The 13,255-nt window shown below is 36.2% G+C and overlaps 2 protein-coding genes across 3 annotated transcripts in view; both read left to right on the forward strand.

Annotated features, from left to right (window-relative positions):
• The window catches only part of LOC101890768 (embryonic polarity protein dorsal), a 59,152-nt gene extending 55,657 nt beyond the window's left edge, over positions 1 to 3,495 (forward strand). The window contains exons 9-11 of one of the 2 annotated variants that reach the window (XM_059130979.1): positions 451 to 513; positions 2,128 to 2,684; positions 2,753 to 3,495. In XM_059130979.1, the coding sequence (XP_058986962.1) occupies positions 451 to 513; positions 2,128 to 2,684; positions 2,753 to 3,043 (911 nt within the window). In that variant the 3' untranslated portion in view covers positions 3,044 to 3,495. The remainder of the gene's footprint in view (positions 1 to 450; positions 514 to 2,127; positions 2,685 to 2,752) is intronic. The other variant, XM_059130982.1, reaches the window with a different exon arrangement.
• Positions 3,496 to 8,437: 4,942 nt separating this feature from the next.
• LOC101890596 (dorsal-related immunity factor Dif) overlaps positions 8,438 to 13,255 on the forward strand; it is an 88,609-nt gene continuing 83,791 nt past the window's right edge. The window contains exon 1 of the mRNA XM_020036554.2: positions 8,438 to 8,824. The gene's annotated coding sequence lies outside the window, so the exon portion shown is untranslated. The remainder of the gene's footprint in view (positions 8,825 to 13,255) is intronic.

Genomic DNA, 13,255 nt, shown 5'->3' on the forward strand with positions numbered 1-13,255 from the left:
TTGATATCTTAAAATTGTTAAATTATAGTATCTCTTGTTAACAAATATTAGATTTTTTCATAAAAATATGTTTCCCTGGATGGAGAAATAACCAAGTGACACAGAAGATACGCGGGTAAAGTTCATTTTTTAATAAAAACGCATTATTTTTTGCCATTTGCCCTTCATAGAAGGAAAGTTTCGATATTGATTTTTTGCTTGCAAATGTTGTTTTAGCTCATTACTATTATTATTTGCTGCTTGGACCCAGCTTTAAGAGTTGTTTATTTTTATATGTTGTGTGATTTTTTTTATCAAGGTTCTTATGTATAGCTTGCACTTATTTATTCCCCACCTGCTAAATTTTTGTAGCACTAGTTGCATTTATTATTAAAGTAATTGTTTATCTCTACGTGTTGTTAAGTATATTATGCTTTTACAAAGATTAATGCATTCTCTCCGTTCCTATAGGTCAGAGCAATTTGGGCTGTTGGAATCCCTTGAATTTACCCGCAATAAAAACCGAACCCAGAGGTAAGTTCGAATAGCAAAGTATAACAATAATTGTATCTGTTTTAGAGATGTACAGCCGGGGTGCTTTTAAATTTTGTTTTTATAAAATTTGAAAAACTTCCGCCTATTTCCGAAAAGCTTTGATATACCAGTGTCTCCACGTCTGTTATTTAACACACTTTTGGAATTTTCTCCAGTACATATTGTGCGGCTTGTGGCAACCCCATTTAATTTCCAAATTATACATAATTAGTAAACCGAATACACGGTGGCGCAAAAGTAATTCTATTGTCAGAAAATGCTATAAATTTTACGATTGGCCCTCAATGTTTTAATTGCAGCCAAAAAAAATCGAAATGTCTGTCAAGTACATATGCATGTACAAGGTTCCGCGAAAGTAAACATCGATGTTTTTTGGCTGTAATTAAAGAACTTGAAAATTTTCAAAAAAAAAAATCGGAAACGTATCACTAATTTGATGGGGACCATACGAAGACCTGCTTACTACATTTTTTGTAATATGCTGTAGTATCCATTATGGACTTCTAATACGAAATTTGAAACATTTCCAGTGATTAATGTCAATAAAATAAAATAAAATAATCATTAAAATATCGAATACCGGGAGGTACCGTCACATGGGGGTATACGAAGATGTGGACCTGTATACGAAATTTTTTGCCATAGACTGTAGTACCAATTATGATCCTCCAATACGAAATAATGTTGCTAAAATCATTAAAATACCGACTATCGAGAGTTACCGTTATACTGGGGGCTATACGAAGACGTGGACCTTCATACAAAAATTTTTGCCATAGGCTGTAGTATCCGTTGCGAATTTTAAATACGAAGTTTGAAATAATTCTGGTAAATAATGTCGCTAAAATCATAAAAATACCGAATATCGTGAGGTACCGTTATATGAGGGCTATACAAAATCGTCGACCGACATGACTCATTTACGAACATAACCTGCCTACTGGTAAACTATGCATGCATCAAAATTTTAGCATTCTATCTCAATTCGTTCGAAAGATAACGTGATTACAACAGACGGACAGACAGACAGACAGACATTGCTAGATCGTCTTAGAATTTTACGCCGATTTAGAATATATACTTGTGCTTTTTGGATTTTGGGGGAGTGATATTTAAAACAACAGAGGGAGTATTTGCCTTTTCGGTTATGCATAGTGAATGAAAGTTGTAATTCGACCCAAATTCGGGGCCCACATAATATTTCCTGGCGACCCACTGGTGAGTCGCAATCCTTACCTTGGAAATACTGCTTTAGAGTGTCATTTACGAAGCAAAGATTTTTTTATTAGTGCTGGTAATCGTAGATTATCTAACGGATTTTTCATTTCTTGCCTGAAGTCGAAGTCGAGTGGTCCAGAGGGTTCCCAATTCACCCTTTGAGAACGTGTGAACTGAGGTGAAGAGCTTCCTCCTTGTCTTTAAGGCTAAATCTTGGTTTCAGCTGGTTAAGAAACTAACTCTGAGTCAAGAAACTATGATTTTTTCGATTTTCAAAACTTTTATGTCTGTGAATACTATAAATATTGTATAAAATGATATCTCTAATCTACAACCCTTTAACTAATTATTTTTTATTTTCCTTTCGAATTACAGATACTTCTCCACAACCTTTTGGTCTCTATCGGGCACCTCAAGAGCTAACACCATCGCCCCAACCTCTGTCGCCGAACAGTGCATACAATCACAATGCACCGTCACCGTACAGCATAGCATCGACAACGGCTGGAACGCAACAGGGCAATAACCAGCAGCTCATTTCGCCCAATCAACCGCAATACAATACGGGCAATGGCGGGCCAGCGGGGAATGCTGGTGCCGGCGCTGGAAACGTCAACGTCAATCGCAATGGCCCCAGTCCCCTTGATATGAATGACTACAGTGCATTCGGTCAGGCCACTCAACAGCAGTACCATAACAACAATTTCGGAGGCGCTGGCGCCACTCATTGGGAGACTAAGTACAATCCGAATGCAAATGCCAACAGCAACAACCTGGGTAATCTCAACAATGCAGCACCATTTACAATGCCAAATTTGCTGAATCCTGCCAATGGAGCAGGTGGTCCCGGCAATGGAACGCCCGGGCCCCAGGGCACTGGCGCTGGGGGTAATGGCGGTACGGGTGGATGGAATTTAGCACCAAATCATTTTGTGAGTATTATTTGTGGAATATATTCGAACTATGAATGGAGTAAAAACGGGGGTTCTCTTCCTTACAGCAGCACCAGCATCATTTGCAACAACAGCAGCAGCAGCAACAGCAACAGCAACAATACCAACAACATCACACAAATGCAAATGATCCAGTTGGCTGTTCCCACCCCGGCAAGAACAACACCAATGCAAACGGCAACAATAACAACAACGCCAACAACAATGCAGAACATGGTCTCAGCAATCTTTTGAATTTCGATAGCGAACAGTTGGTCCGCATCAATTCCGAAGATCAACAAATGTTACGACTCAATTCCGAGGATCTACAAATATCCAATTTGTCAATCTCCACATGATTGTCGGTACAATTAAGCCAAGGATGGATGACGATTGCCGCATGCCTAAAGATTTTATTGGATGCTGCTAAAGCAACAAAATTGTGATGTCTTGTTTGTGTGCTCTTTGTTCTTCCTCTCCGCCCTCCCATGCATGTCCTTCTAAATGTCCCGACAAAAAGAAATGCTTAAAGCAAAGAACGCACAGGAATAGAATGAAGTCATTTGTGGCCGATCAAATCAAAGTGTCGCTGTGTAAAATGTGCTTTATTATGATTATTATTATTATTATTAAAATATATATTTCTTTTTTAATTTGTTTAATTTATATTCTCGTTTTAATGTCCCTCAAGAAAATCCACATTTCGATTAGTTTTATAATAAATTATATTTATTTTTACTACTGTACAATTCCAACGAAAATATGAACAGAAATAGTGAATAACAATAAAATATTTTTTTACAAAACAAAAGCCTTGCATAGTTTTGTCGGGGTAGAATTAAAAGAAGGTAACCTTAGGTTTACAACATTTATTCAAAATTATGCCTTTTGACAACAATTTATTGTCAAAATGTATATCATAAATCCATTGTATGTACACAAATCGGAGATGGAAAAACGTTCTTGTAATTTAAAGAGCAGAGTGAAAGAAATTCTCTCATAAGATTTTTTTTTTTTCGATTGAAGCAAAAATTAAATTTAGTTAAGGACGGAAGGCATATTGGATGTAGCTGGTGTTCAAAGTTAGACTTTTAATTTTGTTTTTAAATTTTATTGAATGAAAGCAAAAAACGTCGAAAATAGCATCAAATTTTAGAATAAGTTTAGATTTGTTCGGATTGGTCACCCTTGGTACGAATTATGGCCTTCAAACGGCCAATGAAACCGTCACACGCTACCCAATGTTGCTCTGCGGTATTTTGGCCCATTCCCGGCGAAGCGCTTGCTTGAGGTGATCGACACTTTGGTAATTTTTAGTGCCAACCTTGCTTTCCAAAATACTCGAGACACAATAGTCCAACGGTATACGGGAATTCTGGTAGTCGTTGTGCGCTGGAACCTCATTTTGTACCAATTCTTTGGTGGCGCGTACTGAGTACGATGGTGCTGAGTCCTGTTGGAATGTCCAAGGTTTGCGGCCAAAATTTTTGTGTGCCCTAAGCATTAATACACCCTCCAGAATATTTTCGCGATTATATTAGGCATTTATTCAGATAGCACAGTCGATTAATACGAGCGGAGAGCGACCATCGAGTGTTATGACAGCAACTCTTTAGCTCTTTTGAATCTATTTTCTTTCTGCTGCGGTGTAAGTTCAGCACTTTTTGGAATTTCAATGGCTTTACCACGATCTCAGTTTTCAGCTCAGTTCAGCTCACGAGCCATTTTTCGGCCACTGCGACGCGGGTTTCGATCAAGTCGTTTCTATACTTTTCGAACCATTTCTGCTGATGTTGCTGTTTTCATCCGTCCACTTCCTTGACGTCGGGCTACGCTACCAGTACCACGGTAACGAGCGATGGTACGAGACACCAAAGATTTATTCACATTTAAATTCTGGAGTACTCTAACGATACACACTTGTGGTTTTCCAGCCAAATATAAAGAAATCACACTATCACGCTTGGACATCACTAATAACTTTTTTCTGGAAAATTCTCACCAAAATACTTTTGTACGCTTGTAAACCGTATAATGAGTTGTCACTCGAATAATTTTAATAGCTGTCGGACGAGTGGTTTAGAATGACAGCAGTCTGATGTTGGTTGCATTTTTTTTCATCTCGCCCATTAGTTAGATATAAGCCAACTGCAATGGTGCCACATTTCCGAACTTGTCCATCACAGCATACCCCGAATAGGCTATAATTGGTTATCCTTAACAATACTCTTGTCTCCAACCACTATCAACATATTTAGTACAGCATGGCGCGAATATTTAATTCTCATATCACTGTTTTGGATGGAACAAAAGCATAACGATACAGTTTAAATAAAAACAAAAATAATGCGTTTTTCGAAAATATTACCACATTGGCTGTGAAGCCGATAAGTAATCTCCCAAAAAAAAAAAAAGAAATGGCAGATTAAAAACGCATTATGCAAGCAATAAAGAAATTTTATAGAAGAGAACTCTTTCAAAATATGGAAATCCAAAAATAAAAAAGAGTTTATCAGTCCTCCAAAAAAATACTTTGTAGATGTGATATTTTTGCGGTTCTCGAAAAGTTGCACAATTTGAATTTGTAAAAATAAAAATGGGTTCTTTGTTTTTCTATTTGTTTCATAACATATAAAAAATACTAACAATGGTATAAGACTTTAAAATAACTATGACACACTATTTATGAATAAACCGCAAACTCATCCTACAAGGACATATAAATTTGATAAAATAAAAAAAGATAGGTTTGGTTGGTACTTTTAACCTCTCTTGTATTCATTGTACCACATACCTTGCTTCCATATTCCAAAGTTTTTAGAAAACCTTTTAACCAAGAAAATTGTTTCAACATTTGATATAATGCACAATATGCCTGGAACTTTATCAACAGATTTGCTTAAAATAGTTGTTTATCTTATGTTTCAACAGGGATATTAAAAATAGGAAAGAAAATTCTTTTTGAGCTATTTATGTCGACAAATCGTTGCTCGAGCAAATTAATTTGCATTTTGGGTGTTCGACAGGTTCGCAACACAATTGGCCACACTTCATTAGCCAAAGTATGAAAACATTATCTCATGGCCATCAACACCTGCTACGCCAATACGAGAACCTACATACATACTCACGCACGCAGATAGACCGGCGTTCCGCTGAGATAATCGCGTGTAAATCAACTGATGCGTGAGTACTCCCCGAATTTTTTCTTTGTATTTTGTGAACAGGCCTAGGCAAATATTATACAAGGCGAAATTTGCATATGAACACATTTGAGCATCAGCTCAAATTCATTTGATAAAATTGAATCTGAAAGTTGAGTGGAATTCCTGCCGTTTTTCCATAACCATAAGTACCAACAAAAAATCTTACTGAACATTTTTAAGAGAACACGAATTTGGTAGCAACAACACCAGACTACTTTTGGCGATTAAAAATTGTGCGTTGCAGTCTCTTTAGTTCACTCTCTTAAGTTCCTGATTGAAACCTCGATATATGGAGAATTACTTGTATTTATACCCTACAACACAATGTGTTGGGGGTGTTATATGTTTGAATGGGCCAACAAGTTTGTAACACCTCGAAATATTGGTCCAAGACATAGGAAGTTATGTATCGATCTTCCTATCTCGCCGAGCTGAGTCGATCTAGCTATGTGTGTCGCATTTATGGCCCGATCCTATGGCCCCGTAATTTGACATGGAGGTAAATTTAAAGTCAGAATAGAAGCCTGTTGTTTTTGGAGATAATCGAAATATTGTTGGGACCAAAAACTGAAAAATTACTGATTTTGCACTTGCTAACAACTCCAAAACGGCCTCTCGAGCTAAAGGTAAATAACAATCGACACGGAATTTTACATGAGGTTAAAGATTTAGACGAAGGAATGTAATAATGACAATATCCTGTTAATTAAAATGAAAATACAATTATTTGTTTTATATTATAGGGTTGTAGGGTATCAGGTGGCCCACACGCATATAGCCTTTGCTTACATGTTATACCCTCCACCTTCAAACTTTGTCACTCCGTTTTTAACATCCCTAAAAATCTGTCCTAGACCTAGTAAAGTATATATATTCATGATCAGCACAAAATTTTAACGATATCTGTCTGCCTGTCCGTCTGTCTTTGAAATCACGATACAGCCCACATTATTTGAAGTAGGGCTTCAAAATTTGGTAAAACAATATAACGGTATTCGGTGTTTTAATTATTTTCGCCACATTTTTTCACGGATTGTGGTATTTGTAGTTCGTAATGGGTTCCAGCTTCGATGGCGGAGCATTGTGCATATTGGTCCACGTTTTCGTATAGCCCCCATATAATCTACCTCCCGACATTCAGTATTTTGATGGCTTTAGCTACTTTTTTTACGTTTTGTCCAAAAATTGGTACTTGTAGTTCGAAATAGGTTTAAGCTCCGGTGGCAGAACATTGAATATCTGGGTCCATGTACCAACCGATATTCGATATTTTGATGATCCTACCCACGAAATTATTTCAAATTTGGTTTTTTGACTCGCAATACATAAAAATCTTTGTAGTATAAAATTGTCTATATAGATTCCCGTTTTGGTATGGCCCGCATATAACGGCTTCATCAACTTTATGTTTTTTTTTTTAGTTTAACTGCACTGTTCAAAAGGTCTTACTAGTATTTGTAGTTTAAAATGGAACACTTTGAATCTAAATACTTTTATATAAAAAATGTTTTCTTTGCTCAAGGACCCGGCCGATCTTAATGTTTTTTTACTTGTTTTTGTCTACGCTTTTACCCTCAGCCATAAAACGTGCCTCATCGAATTAACGTTTATACACCCTAGGTCTCTCTGAACATTTGGAGTCGGTGTTTTTCCGTCTGCCTGTTTGTCGTCTTTCAGTCTGGCTGGTGCGCACGAAAGGAGTATCCAATTTTGTCCAAACTTGGTATAGCGTTATATTATTTTGAAACTTAAGTCGAGTTGGGAGATTGGCAATATCTCCTTCTGTTACCACCCCCACAAAAGTTCAAAATGTTCAAAGAAAATTAATTTGTCTTATAAAAAAAAGGATCCTCCGATTTCGTGTAAGCTTGTGCAAACTAATGCCCCCCACAAAGGGTCAACATTTTGTATAATATTTATCAACACAAGATTTTGGTACCTCTTCGACAAAGGATCATATTTTTTAATTTACAAAGAAGATAGCCGATGACTTAAGCCAGTCAAAAAAGGCATTTTATATATTCTCACCTTTATTCCCTATTCCATTGTGCGGCAGTGTAAAAACTCTAAGTTGTGTGGTATGTAAATTCTATGGCATTTAAGTGTAAACAATGTCTGTATGTTTGTGTGTACGTGTCTGCCTATAAATTTCTGGACATAACAACCACAAACTGTAAACTGATTACCAAAACAATAATTCTGTTCCAAAAGTAACAAAAACAAAAGCGGCAACACAAATAATCATCCAGCAATGAGATGCTCTCTCTATCTCTCTTGTCTATGGCACTGCACTCCAGCCAGCGTTTCTCTGGATTTTGGCCATCCAACAAAAATGAACGCGATTTCGTATTAATAGCTGTTGAAAGGAATATGAACAATTTGAAACGAATTACCATGGTAAGTGCTCTCCTCTAGTATGGAAGGGGGTGGACGGAGTTGCTTCCCAACGTATAGCGTTTGCGCTGCTATTCCTTTCAGATCCGACACAACCACACAGACACCAGCAACCAACCGAACGAAGTGTGGCGACTGAGCTTTAGTCGATTTTGTGCTCTCATCATTCATTGTTTGTTCTGCTCTCGATGCTATCGGTTCGTTGTAAACTTCGATTTTGCCGCCATATCCTTTGTACGGTGCAGTGAAGCAGCAAATCTCTGCGGAAATTAAATAAACGGTTACGCCTGGCTATTTTGAACGTAAAATTTGAAAAGAAAATTGAATTAGTGTCGTGCGTAATTAGTTGAAATTGGTTTGAACAAAAGTGATAAATACAACTGATTTCTGATAATTAATTTGAGGGGGGGAAATGCAATGTGAGTTAAGTGCAAGTCCTACATTCTGTCAAATGGAAACTCAACAAGTGTGAATTCAAAACTGTGAATAGCGACGACAAATGCGAACAAGTCTTTTCTACGCAACTACATGTGGAGAAATGTGAGTGACTTCTATTTTCATTTGTTCGAAATCAGTAGAACAAGACATTAAGTTAAAGAATATTTTGTGCATTATTTGAGATCAAGATAAAATCAATAAGGCCTACATACGGTCGGATATAAAGACTACTTTTGACAGCAATTTGACAAAAAAAAAACTTAGTAGTGTTTTCATTATTGTGATTTGAATTACAACCGATTTCATGGTAATTGGGCACCAAATATGCAATATCAGGCCAAAGTGCTTGGATTTTGGCATATTTAGCCGGATTTTTCTGATATATACTTAGTCAATAAAATCCTTCTCGAAGTCATATCATAAATACTATAACAATGTTAATTTGATACGAGAGGTACAAATGACTCCGTCAAATAAATTGGAAATCGATTCCAAATTATAACTGGTCTGAAGCAATAATACGCAACTAAAAAGATTATAGTTGGTATAATCTACTTCATATAAATTCCCATTATAGTGGTGTATGGTATCATATAGTCGTTGCGGCCCGACTTTTGACCTTCCACTACTTGTTTTAAATGTAATGATTGATATTTTCACACTCGCCATTATACCCTCAGTCATGTGGCTAAAAGTACCTTATCGAAATAACGGTTTTAGACACAAGGTTTATTGGAACCAAATTCTTTTCAGGACATTTAGAGTCTGTCCGTCCGTCTATCTGTCTGCCTGTCTGGCTGGTGAGAACGATAACTCTTAAAGAGAGTATCCGATTTGGTCCAAACTTGGTACATCGTGATATTATTATCAAACATACATCGAGTTCGAGAATGGGAATATCGGGCCACTCCTTCTGGTACACTCCCCACAAAAGGTCAACATTTTCAAGTAAGGATCATCCTTCAATCTTTGCAAAGTACCACCAATTACCTCCCTCACAAAGGGTCAACATTTTGAACAATTATAACTCTTATAAAATGGTAAATAAGCACCCGACTCTCTTTAAATTTCACACACCTCAATATTTTTATTAACACAATATCTGGTGTAAAGATAATATATATAGGTCCACTTTTTAACAACAACGGGTCACAATTTTAAATAATAATTTCTTTTATAAAATGCGAAACAAGCACCCAATCTCTTCAAATTTTACACATCACAGTAATTTTACCAACACAAGATCTGGTATGAAGAACGGATAGAATGTAAAAATTTAGAATAGCCATTAAGATCGTAAGACACTAAATGAACATCCGGATTCTTTCTAAATCAGCACATCTCAATATTTCTATCACCACAAGATCTGTTGGGAAGATGACAGCGCACTTCTTCTGGTACTCCCCCACAACGGATCAATATTTGCAATAACCCAAACCCTCATAAAATGCAAAATATGCATCCCAAGATTTTTACCATTACAGAAAGATGGAATATAGGTTCTGATATCTTCCCCAGGGTCAAGATTTTGAATAATTATATCTTTCATAAAATGGGAAATAGGCATCTCATTCTTTTTAAAATTCGCACATTCCAATGTTTCTGTCAACGGAAGATCTTGTGTGAAGATGATCGATATCGGCCCAACCCTTCAGGTACCTCTGCCACAAAGGGTCACAATTGTTAGTATTTATATATTTCAGCGACTTCTTTCAAACTTGGTATATTTAAATATATATTTCTCTGTTGTCCCACTCCTTGTGGTCCTTTTCTGCAAAAGTTGAATATTTTGATTGAATATTTTGATTATGGAAATAAATGTTTTCCTTTAAATTTTGCACATCTTAATATTGGTATCAGTATTAGATAAAGTGAAATACTTTGGTCCGCTATATATGGTAACTCACACATACTATAACATATTTCATAAATTATCTCAAATCTGTTGTGACATATATATTAGACTTAGATCAGATACGAATGGACACTAATGACCCATTTCATCGGAACTTCTTCCATAAAAGGGTCATCAGTTTATATAATCATAACAAAAGGCTGGGGGTATACATCTGTCGGCAAACGCGATTCAAACTATTTAACTTGATAATTGGACAAATTTGAAAAATTTGGGAATTGATTTGACTATATATTTGAATAATCCAACCCTCTCGTTTGGAATCTACCCGGATTTGATTTTTTTTTCTTTAAGCTTTATTGGCCTTAAAAGCATATAGCGTAAGCTAATATCGAAATAAAGGAACCGTAGTGGCTGGGATACAATTACTCAATAACATGTGCTATATTTGGATTCAATATAGTCGGCAAATAAAGGGGGTTTTTTAAGCCCGATAGAACTTGAAATTGTAAAAAATAAAACAAAAAATTATATTTTAATCAAAAAAAAAATGTTTTTTTTTTATTCGAAAGATCAATACCTGACATTAACATTTGAAAATGATGTCGGGCATATGGGCACCACAGCTGTTATTGACGTAGTGCATTCTGGACGTCCAATTTTTGGCCACTTTTTCGAGCACTGCTGACCGTATGTCACAAATAACACGAACAATGCTGGCCTCCAAGGCGTCAATTGTTGGTGGTTTATCAGCATAAACCAGTGACTTCACGTAGCCCAACAGGAAATAAATGAGAGGTGTCAAATCGCACGACCTTGGAGGCCAATTGACAGGTCCACTTCTCGAAATCAACTTATCGCCAAATTTTGATTTCAATAAATCGATGGTTGCGTTCGCCGTATGGCACGTAGCGCCATCCTGTTGAAATCACATCTCCTCCGGATCAATTTCATTCATATTTTTAAACAAAAAATCATTGATCATGGTGAGGTAACGACCTCCATTTTTGAAGAAATAAGGCCCGATGATGCCACGAGCGTGAAAACCGCACCATACAGTGCATTTTTCTGGATGTAATGGAGTCTGTAGGGTCTCTTGTGGATTGGTCTCACTCCATATGCGGTAATTTTGCTTATTAACAAACCCGTTAAGCCAAAAATGCGTCTCATCGCTGAACACAATTTTGTGATAAAACAACGGGTCCTGATCCTGATTTTCAAAGTAGATTTGGATAATTTCGTACCGTTGTTCAAGCGTGAGTCTATTCATGATGGTTTGTCAGATTATATTGAAACAAATAAAAAAAGTTTCTTCAAAATTTAATTCTTTGTGTAACTTTTTACAATTTTAAGTTCTATCTAGCTTAAAAAAACACCCTTTATTAACAATTCTGTAAGAAGAATTTAAGGCAGTTATTTGAAGATGACGAAAAAAATTTCAAAATATTGGCCCACAGTTCCTCTTACCACCTAAGATAAGTTAGTTCTCTTCTTGCGGTATCTATTCCACAAATCAATATTTAATCAAATATTTTTTCCACCTCCGCTCGTAAATTGATCCACTTGTTATTTGGCTAACACAACTTTAGAACTTTACATATGTTTTACTTTTGTCGTGAAAAGCAGCGAGGGCATACGTAAGGCATTGAACAGGCCAATTTCATTGAATCCATAAAATAACTAATTTGCAATATAAAACCAGTAAGTCGGGCGGTATCGACTTTATGATACCCAACACCACTTTGAATATTTAGTAGAGCGCCGTGTAGCAAGCTAACGTTTATATTGTCAATATAGGTAGCAATTGCTGATTAAGGGTATAGAGCGGTTTAAATTTAAAGTAGGTTAAATCTAACATTTAAAAGCTATATCTCAATCGAATTCCACTTGTACAATAGAGTGCATAATACGGATTTGGGTGCCTTAGATATAAAATCAGGTGAAACATACATATAAGAGCCATATCCAAATCTGAACCGATCTTGGTAATATTTGGCAGAGGTATTTCTGAATTGTATCTGATATTATTGCTGTGAGGTGCATACTAAAAATGTGGGGGTTTTGAACATCAAATCGAATGAAATATATATATGAGAGCTATAGCTATGTCTGAACAAATTTTCACAAAATTTGGTACATTTGCTTTTAGGCTGAATTAGGTCGTATGTGCTAAAATTCACTCAATTTGGGCTAATATAAACCATTTGGCGCATAATAAACGTTAAATCGGTTAAAGATATATGTGGGAGCTATATCCAAATCTGAACCGATCTTGAAAAAAATGGCAGAGGTATTTCTGAGCTGTATTTGATACCTGGTACCCAATATTATTATTGTAGCGTACATATTACGAATGTCGGGGGCTTAAACACCAAATCGGGTGAAACATATATATGAGATATATAGCTATATCTCAAACGATTTTCACCAAATTTAACGTACCTACTTATAGTCGTATGTGCAAAAATATATTAGCTTATATTACGCATTTGGTGCACAACAAAGCTGAAATCGGGTGAATATATATGGGAGCTATATCTAAATCTGGACCGATTATCACCAATTTTGATAGGATTCGTCTTTGGGCCAAATAAATTATCTGCCCAATTATTCATCACAATCGAGCAATTGCATTTTGCTTACAAAAATACATGCACAGACGGACGAACATGCAAAAA

Source organism: Musca domestica, unplaced genomic scaffold (assembly GCF_030504385.1).
Source record: "Musca domestica strain aabys unplaced genomic scaffold, Musca_domestica.polishedcontigs.V.1.1 11, whole genome shotgun sequence".
NCBI lineage: Eukaryota > Metazoa > Arthropoda > Insecta > Diptera > Muscidae > Musca > Musca domestica.